The sequence below is a fragment of the Diadema setosum genome, chromosome 18 (genome assembly GCF_964275005.1).
Source record: "Diadema setosum chromosome 18, eeDiaSeto1, whole genome shotgun sequence".
Classification (NCBI taxonomy): Eukaryota; Metazoa; Echinodermata; class Echinoidea; order Diadematoida; family Diadematidae; genus Diadema; species Diadema setosum.
Genome location: NC_092702.1, coordinates 297,876 through 317,264, shown reverse-complemented (window position 1 = coordinate 317,264; position 19,389 = coordinate 297,876). Strand labels below are relative to the sequence as shown.

Below are 19,389 nucleotides of genomic sequence, written 5' to 3'. Positions count from 1 at the left end.
CTGTATTGACCGATTCTGTGACGCGCTATGTGTATTTTTGGCATGGGCGCAGCCATAGTGGGTGTATCAGCCAACCCCCCCTCCGCACTCCCCCACCCCTCTCCCTACATTAGCACGCGCGCAGAATGAAAAACGGCTTTAGCCAATAGGCGTCTCGTACTGAGTGCGCGAATGCTTGCTTAGTGCGCGAACCTTTGTTACAAGTGCGTGTAAACATATTGCCCCGGGGTGGGGGAGAGCAGGGGGGGTCGGCTGATACACCCACTATGGCTGCGCCCTGTGCCGTAAAATGTCTGCTGCCCTCAACGAACCCGAATCGGTCAATAATGGACCTTGTTGCGTAACGACAACATGGCTCGCATGCTGACGCCACGTCGCTTCTTGGTCACTCACTTTCTTCGATTTGCTCGGATATGTGGAACAGCTGAAGGAGGGGAAATTTCGTATCAGCGAAGAGGTAATGTGAATCAGGGCAGCATGTGATATGAATGACCATGGAAAATCTAACGAAAGATAAGATATAGATCTTCTCTTGACTGGTGGTAGACCCTGGCCCTTGTACGAGTTAGTAGTTCTGCAGAGCTAGTCCCATGTACTTAAATATGTGTTATGGAATTATATTATTTTTCATTCCGTTAATCAACTCAAGCCAGCTGCCAGCTACACACAGCCCTGTTGTTGGTATGTCGCTGTAAATTTACATAAGTGTCGCACGGCGTCTACGGTCATGGGAACTGGTCGGGCTAGTGAACAGCGAAAGTTGGCAGTCAAAATGCTTTCGCTCGGGTCAGGAGAACGTACCTGGTATGTAAATTAAATTACCGTATCAACATGATCAAAGTAGGTTCTGTATTCATGAGATTGATCATGGTATTTACTAACCGCAGCAGCGACCCCAATAGCGCCCCGCGCCGGGGTTTGGTATTTACTAAATAACTGCGACCAGCAGCCCCATATACGCATAGAGTAAAATATCCCGTTTGTGGCAGTTTAAGCATTGTTCAGGGTTTTTCCAACTTTTAAACAAATCAGGCAAATTATTTTCAACCATTTCATATATCACAGACAAGATTATTCATTAACACAATTGTTTTCATAAAAGAAATTTACCATTGACCAACGCAGTTTTCATGACTTACCAGGGCAAAACCCGGCACAATTTTCGCCGATAAGGGCGATATGCGACGTAGTATTTCTGCTTGCGGCACGATGTACAATCCCTATGCAATACGCGCGTGCTCCGCGATCTTGAGCTGAACGCCTTCACATGTCTCGCAAACATTGCGTAAGCGCCAATTTCCATTGCGAGAGCACGTGAAAATAGCGGGCGCACATACATTGCCCGCAAACAAGATCGCAATTCTGGCGGTGTTGTTGATGTCTTTCTCGTGTTTTTCTGAATTTTTTTGATGGTAACATCCACTTTCCGTACAAAAATCGGCTCGTGAAAGTTCTATTTTATGTGAGGATATGTTTTCAAAATCCATGAGCATCGGGAAAACGACAAAAAATCAAGTTTCTTGGACCATTATTTCTTAATTGTTATGTGAAGAAGTACCGAAAATAATATTTTGAATGCGATATGTTGTCATTTACATAGGTGAGAAAATTTCACTTTCGTCAGAGATCGTGCCCATTTTATCGATTGGTTTTTGTTGATTGCTAGTGTGTTAGTGTATGTGTAGTGTGCATGTACAGTGTAACAGTGCAATGCTTTGTTTAGCGGTATATTACCGTGTATGTTGTACCTGCCGCGAACGGCTGCACGGCCGCTTACTGCCGTGCTACTCTAGTGTGATATCATGAATATATGGGGCTGCGGACCGCAGCATTCTGATTCAGGATCATGACAGGGATGTAGTATCGCGGACAAATATCAACTTAAAATCGAAAAATTTTTTCAATTTGAAGACTTACCAGTAAAGTGGAAGTATTGACAACAGGGTTCGTGCAATGTTTGGTTCTGCAAATGTGACCCTTCACTGCACCACGAAACAGACAAAAAGTCGCCAGACATGGATTTTTAGTTAACGACAGATCCTGAAAGAGCAGACTCTAAGCTTTAAAAAAATGTATAACTCAATTCAATTGGACTCTCCTAACCTATCTAAATATTGGAAAGAAAGCGCACACTCTGGAAAAGTGTGAACCGAGAAAAGAGGCTCTGAAGTATACAGGGTCTATATCTGTCTATTCAAGCGCTTAATCTTTACCAAACCGTGCTAGCTGTGCGATGAATGGGACAAAAAACAGGATCTGTAAACCATTGGAGCAACAACAATGAAGGGATTATCAGATTAAATTGAAATTGAGCATGCTTTGATAACATATTCTGGCCATGATTTATGCCAACTTTCAAAGCAGTAGCTTTATCCCTTCAAAAGTTATCAAACTTGAAAATGAAGAGTGTGCAAAGGGTTATCAAGAAATGAAAAGGGGCCTCTAAGACATCCCTGATCTCACTACGCTACAAAAAAGGGGTTGTAGAAAAACTACTGAAAATGGACTTTCCCATTCATTTTATGATCTCAAACTTGAGAATAATGTAGAAGAAAGGTAGCTCTTTAAGAAAATATGAAAAACTAAAAAAGGTAAATTTTACAGGGTCTGCTTGTGTGTGCAATGCTGCCTTGTTTCTTGACCGATTTTTTTTTTTTTTTTCAAATTTGGTATTTAAATGTATTGTAGTCAAATCTATACACCTACACCTGGCTGTATTTGGATTTTATTGTATCCTGCAACAGTTGCCATATCATATGAAATTCTGGCGTAAAAAGTAATCCAGATGGAGTATGGGAGACGGGTTCAGGGATACATGTGCTTGATTGCGAGTGCTTCTAGTTAATATTGACATAGAAAGTCTACACATTTTACAATAACAGCTTAAATTTTACCAAAATAAAGATTAGATGCAGCATGTGCGAACGTCACATCTGATAGTGATAATCGGGAATTCAAGCGATCTGAATGCACTTTTAAAGTTAGCGCTGTCGACCGTGCTGCTAGTAAGCTACCAAAGAGCGCACGCACGCAGTAGATCGCTGTACTTCCAGCCACGCACGTGCATGCATAGAACCTATATAATTTGCATCAAATTGCTGAGTGGTCAACGCGCCATTTTGAATTCTGCAGTAATGTAAATGTACCCCGATGGTCGGGGATGTGCTAGAAAGTACCTTTTTTTTTTGTTCAATGGACTTATCGTGAGGGCTCTCTTGTACCTTCAATAATATAACCATGCACTTTAGGTGAGTAACGTACAAATTACTGTAAGTAATGTATAAGTTTTGTAGTTCAAAGTTGTGTCGTGGTTCCCCACATTGATGGCGAGGCCCGGTCTGTCTGACGCTGTGCACGTCTGTTCGGGCTAGTTCTGTACATGTGCTCATGTGTACGGCACAAAGTCCCTCCATGTGGCATGTCTATAGGTGATGATAGAGAGTGATAAAAGATGATTTCCAAATTAAACTGAAATGTGGAATGACTGAGTTTGATGTGACATCCCTGTTTGACTTTGTCATAGACATAGCTTATTTTGGCTATCCTGGGTTGGGTTTTAGGGGGCTAAATTATTTTAGGCTTCTTACTTCAGCACATCCCCTTTTAATACCTAACCTAAATCGTAACCCTAATTGTAACCCTAGACTCTAACCCTAACCCTAAACTCTTCTATTAAACCCTAAAGCCACATAGATTTAGTCGCATTACTTTATACATCCACATGTAGAGCTCAGAGCTACGGATGTCTATCCTTTTTTTTTTTTTTTTTTTTTTTTTTTTTTTTTTTTTTTTTGGGGGGGGGGGGAGGGGTAAATTACATATGGCTGGGCTGAAGTTGAGAGCCTAGAATTAAATTAGCCCCTAAAAGAGTAAAACCCAATATTGCCACCAATAATAATAATAATGGAGAGCCTCTTAAAAAGCACTCATTCTACATATGTAGAACCTCATCTTAAAAGATATCCATGGCACTGTAGAACAGAATATTATGTTACAACAGAGTATCACAGAAGATATAAGAACAGTCAATAGCAAACAAACAATATACATTAAATACAGAGACTATCTGCATGTAAACAATTGTCAATTTAAACTAGAAAGGTAGGTTTTGAGGTTCTTTTTGAAAGCTTGTCAAGATGAAACACTGTGAAAATTTAGACTCGTGAAATATATGGCGTATACAGTATAAGGTACAAGGTACAGAAGGAGCATTAGGATTCTTTGAAATTACAGGTTTGGTGTTACAAACCTGATACATGTATAGGATCCTCAGGATGAACCACATCATTTATCACCTCATTGATTGTTATGCTCAAATGAAATTTTACTTAACAAAATATGATGCTGGAAGTGGAGACATCTCTATCAAGGGTTCTAGATCTGTGCCTCACTGTGGGACCCAAAAAGTAATTCTTTAGTTGTTCGTAACAACAGCTTTATGAAACACCCCCAGTAGTGTCTCCTCCATGTAGACATAACTGGGATAGAAACATCTTAAAGATTGTCAGGCTGTTTCAAGACTTTCACTTTTGTTTGTAAACCTATTCATCATGTGGCTGTCATTGAAACTGCACAGTATCAATCAGAAGTTCCCACTGAACTAGGAAACCAATTTCCTTCCTTCACCCTGTGTCTAGGAAGGACTGTTACACAAATATTTCTTCCTTTCAAGGGCAATGGGAGAATGGAACTCTTACAAACAAATGTTAGGCATGACCCAACTTGTAACGCATTTAAAGGAAACCCAAACCCAAAGAGAAATGTGGATTGAGTGAAATCAGCTACATTAGTAGAAAATATAAAGGGAATTCCACAAAAATTCTTTTTTCATGAAAATTACACATTCCATCAACTTGATACTTACATATGTTAAAGGTAGAAATTATTCCCCATGCTTTCTGAAAGTGGTTAGTCAAGTGCTCTTTCATTAACCTACAAAAGTGAATTTGTGTGGAATTCTCTCTGTATTTTCTTTGATTGTTGTCCTCACATACAATGTATGTCATAATCTCTAGTAGTCACCTCATCCAGCAGTTCCAACATCAAAACATTAGAATTCATAACTTTTACATCAGTTGTCAAATTTTCCTCAAACTTTCACTGATATGTTCTGCTGATGTTATACTGCTTTCACTATATCCACATTCCTCTTTGGGTTTGGATTTCCTTTAAAGCAAGATTAGGTATGTAACATGGATATCTCAACATTCATTTGTGAAGCCCATTTTTAGTGCACTGCTAGCCACCGTGCACCTGCAACGTAATATCTCAGCTGTGGAGTTTGCTTTGCAGTAGCCACAAGAAGAGAAGACCCACTCATCAGCCATTCAATGAAAGTGTGTAGTTGTATGTTTTTGTCGAGCCCACCGGAGGTAAGGGGAGACTAAGGGATCGCCTGCGGCATCTGTCCGTCCGTCGTCCGTCCATCCGTCCGTTCGTCGTCTGTCCGTAACGCTACAAAAAACTTCAATAACTCTTTAATCTGGGCTTCAATTGCAATCAAACTTTGAGGGAAGAGGGATCATACTAAGTTTCACATTTTACCATATATGAAGGTCACCTCAAGGTCAAATCTCACAGGCAGGGGTCAATGAACTTTAGGGCCCAATGTTAAGTTTTTATGGTGCGTTTCTATTATGAGTCATAACTTTTGATCCATAGGTCTGTTTGTTACCAAACTTGGATGGTAGATGTCCCTTGGGGAATGGATGGTCACCACTAGGTCAAAGGTCACAGGCAGGGGTCAAGGAACTTTTAGAGCCCAATGTTAAGTTTTTATGGTGCGTTTCTATTATGGGTCATAACTTTTGATCCATAACTCCATTTGTGACCAAACTTGGATGGTAGATGTCCCTTGGGGAGTGGATGGTCACCACGAGGTCAATGGTCACAAGCATGGGTCAGCGAACTTGTAGAGCCCAATGTTAAGTTTTTATGGCGCGTTTCTATTATGGGTCATAACTTTTGATCCATAGGTCCGTTTGTTACCAAACTTGGATGGTACATGTAGATGTCCCTTGGGGAGTGGATGATCCCCACAAGGTCAAAGGTCACAGGCAGGGGTCAACGAACTTTGAGAGCCCAATGTTAAGTTTTTACGTCGCGTTTCTATTATGGGTCATAACTTTTGATCCATAACTCCATTTGTGACTAAACTTTGATGGTAGATGTTGCTTGGGGAGTGGATGGTCACCACAAGGTCAAAGGTCACAGGCAGGGGTCAACAAACTTTTAGGGCTCAATGTTATGTTTTTATGGCACGTTTCTTTTTTGCCATAAATTTTTACTCTTTTATATCTCTTTTTATCTGTTATATCTCTTTTTTTATCAGTTATATCCTATTCGCGTACAATTTCTTATACGCGAATGGGCGAGACACATTATGGCACTTGCCTTGTTTGTATCAACACTTGTCTTGTTTTACAAAGTGTAAGAAGATGTTTTTATCTCATTGTCATGAAACTCACTGCAATCTTCTTTCAAGAGATCTTAGAATTTTTTTTTTTTTTGTGCAACCGGTTTGACAACATTTCATATCTTCTGGTCACTTCACAAAAACTTGTACATGAAAATTAGAAATTGTTATCAGTGTGACATCAACCAAATCAACTTAAGCACCCATTTTCCATCTTGTTTTCCTTCCAGGTGAATGTATCCTGTACCAATTTTGTAGACGGAAACACGGCAGTGGGAGGGGTCGAAGGCGGCTTCTTGATGGGAAAGACCGTCATCTGAGATCTTCAGAATCAGGGACATCAGTGTGGAGAGGAGATACTGAAAACCTGACCAATCAGAAGGAGTGTAGCAAAGACTTGGCCAATCAGAATCAGCAGAGCAAAGACTTGGAAAGGAATCATTTGAATGCATTTGATGCTCAATACTTTGGAAACCTTGGGGATGGGGATAGAGGATGTGACAAAGTTACTGTTGAAGCGAGTATATGTCATGAGAGTAGGACACATGGTACACAAACACCTCAAATGGATGAAAGTGATTTGAGTGCAATAGATGATCAGTATTTTCAAGATGTAAAAAGCAGAAGTGGTGCCCCTGCACACTCAACTACATCAAGCCATGACAAAAAATCAAAGAAAACTGCCCGGCCTGGAAGAACCCTTCGTGGACATTTCATGTTTGGAGACATTAACCCCAAATATTTTGATGACATCAACTCAAGTTTTGTGTATGAAGAAGCCTCACCAGACAGATCCAGCGATAATAATGTAAATGAGTTTGATCGCCAATATTTCGGAGATGCCAATGAAACTGCTCATGGAGTTCAGAAAGCTCCTGTCACATTCATTGATACAGATCAATCAGAAGAGAAGATATTCAGTCAGTTTCTCTCACAACAGAAGACCTCGGGAAGAAGAGACCCCAGTCTCTCCAGTTTATCAAAAACCAAGGAAGAGTCAAGCAAGGTCTTGCCAGCTCATGACATGCCAATGGACTATCAGCAGATTTCAGGAGAAGAATTTAAAGACCACAGGGAGGTACATATTGTCACTGAACCAACAGTTGATAAAGTCTTTCTGGACAGCTTGCCCCCAGAACTGCGGGGAAAGTTAAAGGCTCAGCAGCAGTGGGAGGAGGCCAAAGAAGAGCTGAGGATTGGTCACCACAATGTAGAGGACCTAGAGGAGAGTGTGGTGTCTGCTTTTAAAAATGTTAAGAAGAAGAGGAAGAAGGTTGTTAAACCACTCTGGGGTAGGGAAAGAAAGGTGTTTGGCACTGAAGATATTACTGTTCCTGTGAGTAGAGCAACATGCTCAGGCTGTGGAGCTCAGCTACACTGCCAGGATATGTCTCGGCCTGGATTCGTGCCCAGTGAAAAGTTCAAAGAGCTCAATCTTGCTAAGAATATTAGCAGTGCAATATGCCAAAGATGCTGGTATCTTATCCACAGTCATACTGCCTTGAACGTGAATATTTCTGGAGACACCTACTCTGATATTACCCGAACCATTTACAAGAACCACAAGGCCCTGGTTGTACTCCTGGTAGACCTTTTAGACTTCCCTTGTAGCATAATAAAGGACCTCAAGACTCAAGTAGGGCCATGGAGACCCATTGTCATCATTGGAAATAAGTTTGATGTGCTTCCCAAAGATGAGCCGAAATATGCTAATCGCATCAAGGAGCAGCTAGTTGCAGCGTGTGTTGAGATGGGTGTGTGTGATGCAGACAAAGTGAAGTATGTAGGACTGATCAGTGCCAAAACAGGCTATGGTGTTGAAGAGCTCATTACCAAACTCATTTCTCTGAGACCAAGCAAGGGGGACATCTATCTCTTAGGTAAGTACTGGTATGATACAGACATCCATCATCACATGAAATTACTCTGTGTTACACTTTGATCTTTCACTGTCATACGTATACATGAGACCTTTCATACATGTATGTTTATTAGTCACTTATAATTTAGACAAGTAAAGTATTTTGTAAAAATAATACATTTTCTGACTGATTGATTGATGAAGGCTTATAGACCCAAAGTGAATCAGTCTCACATTTGTACCATGAAGTAACATGCTGTATTGTGATAGATACCAGTAATTTGAAATGATCTAACATGTACCTAAATCCTCTGAATTGTTTGTCTTAAAAATGGAATAGTTGCATAACAAACTTCTCTCCTGATGAAGATACAATTGAAGAGTTTGTTTGCAAAAACCGATAAGTCCATTTTTGAAGATTTTGAAGTACGCTCTCTGTCATAAAGTACAAAATAATACCTTTTAAATGATATATTGGTCACTACATATAAAGGTACATTTTTGAAGTTATGGTCAAAAGAAGCAACAATTTTCTTATTATTCTCTTTATTTTTCTTGACCTTTAATCGCAAATATCTCCATTTAGCAAATATGGACTTATCGGTTTTTGCGAACAAACTCTTCAATTGTAGTCATAATTTTGGATGATTAACCAAAACAAGTATTTCGCCTAGAGTATGGTTAGATTTATAAGTTGATATACAGCTTCCAGAAGCAGAGTAAAGGGAAGTACTGCCTGTGTGTGTTATTAAAACTGAAATTAGAAAAGAACCACATTGGTATAATAGCAACTATAATTTCCATTGACAGTTACAAAAATGTAATTTTGTGACAGTAGATTTCTTCCCCATGATTCCTTCACATGGAATCCACAATTTGTAGCAAGTTTTTATGTTTTAGTGAATAGGAGTTCCTATGGTATCACAATGTGAGGAGATGACCTCCATGAGTCGATTCTTCATGTTTGATATCCGATTGTCCTTGTTACAGGCACAGCCAATGTGGGTAAATCAACCCTGTTCAACCGATTCCTGGAATCTGACTTGTGTCAGGGGAAAGCATCTCGACATATTGGCCGTGCCACCATCTCTCGCTGGCCTGGGACCACCATCAACCTGCTCCGCTTTCCTCTCCTCAACCCCACCCAGGAGAAACTAGCTCTGAGGGGGAGGAGACTCCATGAAGAGAGAGAGGCGAGGCAGAAAGAGAAGAAGCTGAGGAGGATGGAGACACAGAGAATCAGTCGTAGGATGGAGAAGGATGAGATAGAGTTTCCTCATAATGCTTACCTGACAGGTAAGAGCAGCGGCAATTATTTTGATAACTTCCTCTTTCATTAACACAAACATGACCTAACCCGTCTTTGTAGACTTGTTTTCGTCCCTCAATGCAAATCATGAGCAGAGGCCTCCTCTTATCTACCAGTAATGCAAGCATCAGATCACTTTGAAACATAATATTACCAGTTCATTACTCAGTAGTAGGCATGTGAACCTCATACAAATTAGATACCAGTACCCATCTGCTCATAAGTCTGGTTGTATGATTATTGCTGAGGCAGAATCCACAATCCAGCAAGCTCTTGGAAGTTTATAGTAGTAGTAGTAGTAGTAGTTTATTCTTTATCTAAAATCACACCCGTCACACGGACGGCCGGCCTAAAAAGGCCTATGAGTGGTACATATACATCAAACATTATAAGTAATACAAAATATATAATGTATCATGTAAGACATACAGACATTAAAAAAATAATGTAACATAACAAAAGAGAAAACCTGATGGGCTAAATGATACATAAAAGAGACATTCAGTTGTGGAAATATAATAAATTGTTACGGCACATTAAAATAAGGTTGGCAAAACTGGCTACTTGACAGCACAGTGACTCTGATGACATTAAAAAAAGGAATTGTTGGTAAATAGGTAACTGAGGGAAAGTAGGATCTCTTTCTTATATAATACTGAATAATTGTGATCTGAAATCATCATATGCCGAACAAATCATAAAACAATGAAACTCATCTTCTACATCACCAGAATTACAGATTATACAAAATCTTTCATCATGTGGGACATTTTTATAACGTCCGGTTTCAAGGGCAATAGGGGCACAACCGCTTCTGAACAGAGCTAATGCTCGCCTGTTAGATCTATTCTGACACTGAATAACATAATAAGAAGTACAGTATTCATAGAATGTTTGAAATTACGATAAGTTCTGAGTTTGTTTTTGGATTGGGGAACTCTCCTTTTATCATCAAACAGTGAACATTTCCACTTATTTTCAACAAATAATTTACATGCTTTGGATACGGTGCTCACAAAATTATGTGTACTAACAAGCTCAGCCAATGGTTCAATGTGCATACACTGCAATTTTGCAAATAATTGTGTAACCTTATAACACCAATTTTTAACACCATTATTTGCCAGGGACTTAGACCACAATATGTGGCAAGAAATGTCTTAAGTTGGTTCTGGGAATCTGACGAAAGTTCCACATAGATGTAGATATGTTGCTGCATTAGCTGCCCAATTTTTGAGGCCATTTGTTGAGTATTTAAGTGATGAAGCATTGATGTGTCTATGTTTGAGGATCTTGTTTGGGAGAACATCAAGTGATCTGTGATATATACTCACCTTTCATGAATTTACGAAAACAATCATGTAATGTAGTTTAGAAGCAATAGTAATTTCTGTTCAATATGCATCTCCCATTATTTGTATTGTATTTACATCATGCATAAATATATGTCAATGGTTGGGAGCTTTGAAATTAGGGATGGATTAATTAAGTTACCTTTGATTGGATTGTGTAATAAAAAAATGCCATATTCAAAACTTTGTAAAATAGGCCTTACGTTACTATAAGAGCCATTTCCATAGTCCAGCCCCTCCAAAAAAATGTGTTTCTTTACCAATTGTAGGTAGCGTGGAAAGAACTTTTGAGAGTAAATCGATGGAAGCGAATGAAGCAGCTCTACCTGAGGACGGAGATCCTTTCAGCCTTGCATTGAAAACTCCATCCCTTGAACGAGACAGGACCAAGAGATCAGTAGACAGATCTAGCTCAAGCACACCAGTGCTGTCATTATATACACCAGAAGAGCTGAGCAGGACTCAGTGGTTCTTTGACACACCAGGAGTTATCTACAAAGATCAGGTGACTCTCTACATCCTTATCATGTTTGCTTTATTTTGTGTATCATGACAGATGCAGCATCTGGAGAAGAGGTTGTACTGGTAGGCTCTTGTCTACCACTTGTGTTGTTTCTTTTCCTTTAATACTGTTACTTGTCAACACAGAGAAGATATTTTCACCTGCATTTCTGAAGGAAGTACTGTTACTATGATGAAATAATGAAAACATTGATGGCTAATGCGTGTCGAAATATCCCAAACAAATTCCTGGCTGGTACTGTCATGAAGTCTTGCTGTGTTTTGTTCAAGGTATAGTAGTCTGTACCAAAGCAACAATGTACTTTTAAGAACTTTGTTAAGTGGCTTAGGAGTAAAAAATGACTGATTCTGTTTCATATCACATGTTGGTGAGAGTGGATTTCTTATACTGGACATAAAGTGTCAGTGCTTTGTCAGCTGGTAAAATGTTTAACTACAAGACAAAATGCAATGAATACACTGTTCGTGATGAACTTTACTTGTGCAAGCATGTTAGGTCAATAGAAATTCTTTTTGTTATGAGAGAAGTTTTTGATCAGTATAAGCTATGCCTGTAAAAGAATCAAGTTATCAAGTTTGACTAAAAACTTCCTTAGAACCTTGCAATGCATCTTTTGAACCTTGCAATGCATCTTTTGAACCTTGCAATGCATCTTTTGAACCTTGCAATGCATCTTTTGGCATGTTTCAAATTTGTTGAACAAGTCTTTCTCTATTGACCCCCCCCCCCCAAAAAAAAAAAAAAAAAAAAGACGGAAGAAGAAAAAGAAGCAAGCAAGCAAGCATACTAAGCCTGTAAACTTGGCATGAAGCATCACTATAACCTAATCGTAGTGATATCCATGTTCACTTCTAACTTCCTTGACACAGGAGTTTGGATAAAACTTGAACAAACCTCATGCATCATTCAGATGCAAGTTTCTTCACTTTGCCTCCCTCTACAAATTAAATTTGTTAAGATCGCAACTGCTGATCTTTAAATTAACAAACATGTCGGAAAAAAGGAACCAGCGGGACTCAAACCTGTCATCTACTGCTTTCCGGGCAGCGACATTACCACCAGGCTGTCCCTGGTTGCCGGCAGTGACACGATGAACATGGAACAAATACCCAAGCTCCGAAATTCCGACATTGTTATGTTAATTTTTAATGTTAATTGTTTGTTAATTTACAGATCAGCAGTTGCGATCTTAACAAATTTAATTTGTAGAGGGAGACAAAGTGAAGAAACTTGCATCTGAACCTTCACCCCTCTGAATAATATCTTTCTTTCACTCATGCATCATGTTGTTCATTCATGCTTGTTGTTCTTAGGTCTTGACCCTGTTGACTGTAGGAGAACTGAAATCTGTGGTTCCACAGAAGAGCATCCTACCCCGGTCCTTTGTACTCCGACCCGGTCAATCATTCTTCTTGGGTGGTCTTGGTAGGCTAGACTACTTAGAGGTAGGTGTCCACTCACATGAAGAAATTTGTCAAAATTTACCTTCAATCCTTCTTTGAATGGCATGTTCCACGAAAGTAAATAGTTGTGTACTTTGCCAAATAGATTTTTATTTTGCTATGCCTCGAGCACCCTGGAAGTGGCGCTGGAGGCATTATTTTCAATGCAGAGGAGAAAAAAAATTAAATGTAACATGAACATATTATGAAAAGACAAAAGCAAAAACAAATTAAGGTCAAATTATGGTAGCCAGGGCACTGATGATACATTGATAGTCATCAATTACAAATGGAGACAAAGAAATTAAAAAACGTAATGCTATACCTTATTGTGAACACAAATATACATGGTATGTCCTGGTTGATAGATTTTTTTATGTTGACCATTGTATTGTACTGTAGTATGTATTTCATGTGTAACTCACAAGCTTTTTACATTTCTCCATTTTCCATCTTCTTGGTTCAACTTTAATCGAACTTGGAAGGAATCTTTCTTATGAATGGGGTTACAAAGTTATTGAATGCTGCAGGTCCATGTCAGGCCAAAGTCCAAAAACTGTCATCAATGTAACTTAAAAAGATCTTTTTCTTCCAGATCCAGAAATAATACAACCAGATTAAAACAACAACAGCAACAAAAACAACAAAAGAATTCAATGATTAATGCTTCAGAGAAATTGTTATATTAGGGGTATGCAGACTTAGTTGAAGTCTTTGTGTATCTTACATTGGAGTACACAAGGAAGGCTTTGAACTATGCCCAAAGAGGCACTGCACTGGTAATACATATATCTTCTCCTGAGCATACACTATACCTGTGTGGGGAAAAAAGTAAAATTCATGTCAGTTGAAGGGGTGGTGTAGTGATGAAATTAATCCTGTCATATTCTACATTATGCATTCTTATCAGATTTAGCTGGAATCATGGTTTGATATAGAAAATGCAGGAATATTGAAAAGGTAAATGCTGTAGTGTTGGGACCCTAGGTCAAGGCTACCCATCTGAGTTTGTTGGGAAGAAAGCATGTTTGGTTTATTTGTTGTTAATATTCTCCCAGACAGATGGTATGAGTAAGAAATAAGTTTTTGAGTTATCAGCCATTCTGCACTGATTTTGGATAGTATGTGCCAAATTTTGTGACGATGTTACAACCTAGTATTTGCTTGTGTTTGTCTTTCAGGGAAAGCAGTCTTCATATTTCACTGTCTTCTCCCACAAGGCACTTCCCATCAAGGTAATGGACACTGATAAAGCTGACAGTGTGTATGCTGAGAAGGCTGGTGAAAAATACTTTGTGGTAAGTGGGATAGAGGAATAGTACATACTCATTGAATGCTGGATAAAAGTTCTTGTGGTAAGTGTGATGGGGCCACGTTCAGTAATAGGAGATGGCTAGAGAAGAGTACTGTGTGGTATTGCAGTGTGGTAGAATGACAGTGTGTACACAGAGAAGGCTGGAGAAAACACTGTGTGGTAAGTGTGATTGAATGATAGTGTGTACACAGAGAAGGCTGAAAAACACTGTGTGGTAAGTGTGATAGAGTGATAGTGTGTACACAGAGAAGGCGGGAGAAAACACTGTGTGGTAAGTGTGATTGAGTGATAGTGTGTACTCAGAGAAGGCTGAAAAACACTGTGTGGTAAGTGTGATTGAATGATAGTGTGTACACAGAGAAGGCTGAAAAACACTGTGTGGTAAGTGTGATAGAGTGATAGTGTGTACACAGAGAAGGCTGGAGAAAACACTGTGTGGTAAGTGTGATAGAGTGATAGTGTGTACACAGAGAAGGCTGGAGAAAACACTGTGTGGTAAGTGTGATAGAGTGATAGTGTGTACACAGAGAAGGCTGGAGAAAACACTGTGTGGTAAGTGTGCTAATGTGATGATATTATGTACTCAGAGAAAGCTGGATTGAAGTACTCTGTGCTAAGTGTGGTGGTTCAACAGTATGTATTTAGAGAAGGCCAGAGAAGAGTACAGTGTGGTAAGTGTGATAGTGTGTACATAGAGAAGGCTGAAGAACACTGGTATTCCAGTGTGATCAAGTGATAATGTGTACACAGAGAAGGCTGAAGAAAACACTGTGTGGTAAGTGTCATAATGCAGGGGCAGATCCAGGAATTCCGTAAAGGGGAGGCGCCATTACAGAATTAAAGGGTTGTGTATGCACTCCCCATTTTTTTCTTTTTATTTCTTTTGTTTTAACAAAAAAAAAAATAGGAGGATCCGCTACTGATAATGTGATAGTATGACTCAGAGAAAGCTAGATTGAAGTACTCTGTGGTAAATGTGATGCAGCAACTGTGCATGCTCAAGAGAAGGCCAGAAAAAATACTGCCAGATGTTAACCATTTGAGGATGAGTTCCGAATATACTTGGGCAGGTGCCTATAGGAAATGCTTTTTGTCGCAAAATAAAAATGTCTTCAACAGGTTAAAGTGTAATAAAGTTACAGTCTGTACACAGTGAAGGTTGGAGAAAAAAAACGCTGATAAGTGTAATAGTGTGTTCACACAAAAAGCTGGAGAAGAGAACTTTGTTCTAAATGTGCTGGAGTAATAGTATGTTACTTATCAGTTAAGGCTGGAGAAAATACTGTGTAGTAAGTGTGATAAAGTGATGATTAGCAGACAGAGAAGACTGGAGAAAAGTCCTTTGTGGTAAGAAGTGTTGAATTGACAGTCTATTTGCTAAGAGAAGAGTTCATAGTTGCTTGTGGTATGAATAGGAAATATTGAAATGATAATGTATGTTCGGGATGGTAGCTTGAATGTTCAGAGTGGTAGAAGTGATGATCCAATATTAAAGGGATCGTATAGTTTTGGTTGAGACCTAATTTCAAGTTTCTAACATTTTTTTGGTGAGATAATGAGAAACCTCTTATGAAATACGAAAGAGCATGTAATTATATGAGGAATTCAATGTTCATTTGATGAAAATTGGTTTTGAAATGGCTGAGATATGCCAAAAAGAGAGTTTTTAATAAAGTGTGGGACCCACACTTTATTACGATCGCTTTGTTTTACTTTGTTTTTGGATGTTTCAGTCATTCCAAACCCGATTTTCATCTAATAAACTTTGAATTCCTCTTAAAATGGTATGCTCTGTACTATGTCACAAGTGTTTTCTTGGTATCTCGCAGAAAGTTAAAAGCCCAATTCTCATCTCCACCAGTACTGTACCATCCCTTTAAAGCATGTCTCTGCAGAGAAACCGATCTGCTGTTTGAAGAAAAAAAAAATAGGATTACAAGACAAGAAATGTGTCTTTTCTACGGTTGTATATGACACAGAAATAGTGGAATCTTGGAAGGTTTTGAATATGAGGAATGTATTAACAGTATCTGTCTAAATTGACAGAAAATGGCTTGATAATGAAAATAGTCTAGAAACTAAACACATCGGAATGATAATTTGTGCCTACCAAAGTTTGTCCCACAGAATTAAATGTGGATATTACATTTATATCCAAGACATTACATTGCATATTTTCTTTTTGAAATCTTATGGCTATTTGAGACTCGAGCAATGTTATTATAACACACCCCTTTGACACTCATCTGCTGTGATATTGTGTATTGATGAGTGGAGTAAGTCATGGTGCTATTCTGAAAGGTTGTATGATTTTAGCCTAGATCTCAATGTAAAATTTGAAATTTAGAAATACACAAACTATGTTTTAAAATTGCAGATCCCAGCTGTTGCCACGAAACAGAAGTAGTAGTATTGTATAACTTTCAATTTTGTGAAGACATGTTCTCTGTGTTACCAAATTGAGTACTCATTTTATGTCATAGACCCTTATATTAGAATGTTTCTAATGCTCTTATCAACATTATCTCAGGTACCTGAAGGAGGTAAGGAACGAATGCAGAACTTTCCACCTCTCCAATCCAGGGAGTTCTCTCTGACTGGAATAGGGCAGCATAAAAGTGTTGCTGACATCCTTTTCTCTTCTGTTGGTGAGTTTCTTTGTCAAAGGAGGTCGGTTGTTTTGTTTTATATCTTTTTTTGTTGACTCCACAAAACCAGACATAGGGACTTAGTCATTATTGTTGTTTCTTTTCACTTTTAAACCTGTTGAGATTCTCGACAACTATCTTTTGTTGTTAGGTAAAAGAGAAAGATAACCACCATTTTCCTATGTGCACTTTATGGTATTGATATTAGATTAATGAATTATAGACAGTCAATGACGTATAAGTAGATTTGAATACCAGGAAGAGATGGTATGTACAAGTTTCCCTCTTCCATGTCATTTGTATATTGTAGCAACAAACTCTTTTGCTTAAATTTTAGATCTTGTGTACATTAAATGTTTAGTGGTACAACAAAGAGGAAGTGGCTCTCGTGCCAACATATCACACCTCCCACAATAGACACCATGGTAAGGTCCTCTGAAGTTTACGTGGTGTAGCGCTATTGTCATTTATTTTGATATCTTTCAAGATTCTATTGATTTGATTGGTTGCGCCCATTTCCCAAGTCTGAAGTGTTACTTCCACATCAAGTGAAATGTTATCTACAATCTAAATGTTCTGTTCAGGCTGGGTAGCTGTGACTGCTAACAAAGACATGGATGTTCTTCTGAGGGCATTCACCCCTGGTGGTCGGGGCTGCCTGATGCGATCTCCTTCCCTCATCCCATATGCCTTCAGCCTGCGTGGTGCCAGGCGCTCCAAGAAGTCACCGTTCTATGACATCAGCAAACACAAGCTTCTCTTTCACTGGCGATGAAGAGGTAGAGGGAACCTGGAATGACATTGTTCAGGAATACAGTGTAATGTATGAATGTCTGTGAGTTATGGATTGGATGCACAAATCTAGATCAGCTTGATAATCAAGTTGGTCTTTTTTGTTGTTGTTGGGTTGCTTACCCTTGTTGCACTGTCTGTCACTATAGTTTGATGTTTATTCTTGCCTATAGGAAGCAAAATGTAAAATACGTGACTTTGAGAAATATGACAAAGTGTTGGTAAAACCTACTCCACTGAGAATATCCCTTTTTAGTCTGTAAGCTAATCAACTTAAAAGATGAAGCGGTTGTTACTTTCGTTGATCCAGTAAGAATTTTTTGTTTAATTCATTTTTGCTTTTTTCTGTGCAAGAGGTTTTGTTCTGTGTATCTGGGGATGCTCTTGGCTTCAGTATTCACCAGTGCACACCACACACCATGTATCTCATGTGTAACTTTTGTAAGCTGTTCCTGTCTGCTTGGTCATAGTGAAAATGTGTTTGGAGTACACCGCAAACAAAGGAACAACATATTGCCTGTCTTTTGACAGACTTCTCACTAAAATTCTTCCTGCATGCATGGAACATATCATACTCGAGGGAGACACTTTTTTTTTTTCAGTAGCTCATTGCATGTGACCATCTTGCAGGAAGAAATATGTTTTGTTGACATGAAGATGTGAAGATCTGTGCTGAGATGGAGATTAATCACACAAAGTGCTCTCATGAGCAATTTGCCAAATGTTGGTAGTACAACGCTGGAAGCAAATTTCTTTTCCCCGAAGTGTTTATATGTGGCTGCTACATTTTGAAGGGTATTGGTATGAGATTTATGCTCCCTTGGTATTAGACTGACATGACTGCTAGTGATCACTACTCAGATTATGTTCATATATGCTAAATCATTGAGCACTGACTGGTATGGGCTGTAAGGTTTAAAGAATAAACAGCCTCATGATGTTATAATACTTTGTTTTTCGTATGTGACAACCTCTTTATGTCATGAACACTCTATGGATGTAAGGTACCCATAGACAGGATAGAAGGATTTTAGTTGTTTATTCATGTAGTCATCAAATCATGTACCAAGTCAACATTCTCAAACAAAAAAGTTTCTATCAAATGTTAACACAGTTTGTTTCAGTTAGTTTCTTTTTCAGCTCACCTGAGCTAAAAGCTCAAGAGGGTAAACTGTGATCTTTCATCGTCCGTTGTCTGTTATGCGTCGTGCATCATGAGTCTTAAGTTTTGTGTCCAGCCTATTAGTTTTTACCTTTAATCCCATGACAGATTTTTACCGAACTTAGCAGGTAACATCCCTTGGAACCTTGAACAATTATCTCCTCTAGACCCAGAAGTGATAGAGCTAAGTTAATGCTGTGAGTAAGTCCATTGATGACTGTAGTTTCAAGTTTGTTCATGGTGGATACCTGGGGATGCCCTCCTTTATACAAATGGGTACTATGGGGCACCATGGGGGCACAATGCCATGAGAATGGAGGGGGTTGGGGGAAATAAAGCTCGGGGGAGGGGGATGTGAACAATTTCACATTTTTATCTGTTTCTTGAAAACATATGGTCAAATTTGTCACCAATAGTGGCAGGCATTATCACTTGGGTGACATGACATATATCTATACAAATGGGCACAATGCTCCCACCCCCGAGACCCTCAGGGACCCTCAGGGACCCCAGAATTCCCAATTTAATTTTTTTTGTCTTTAAAATTTGGTCTTTTGGGCCTGATGTTGC

The 19,389-nt window shown here is 39.0% G+C and overlaps 1 protein-coding gene across 1 annotated transcript; it reads left to right on the top strand.

Annotated features, from left to right (window-relative positions):
• Positions 1-351: 351 nt before the first annotated feature.
• On the top strand, positions 352-17,640 carry LOC140241906 (nitric oxide-associated protein 1-like). Its single transcript, XM_072321654.1, has 8 exons — positions 352-457; positions 6,646-8,295; positions 9,267-9,572; positions 11,207-11,442; positions 12,774-12,905; positions 14,084-14,200; positions 16,748-16,865; positions 17,450-17,640. The coding sequence occupies exons 1-8, from the start codon at positions 352-354 to the stop codon at positions 17,638-17,640; spliced, it is 2,856 nt and encodes a 951-aa protein (XP_072177755.1).
• Positions 17,641-19,389: the final 1,749 nt, after the last annotated feature.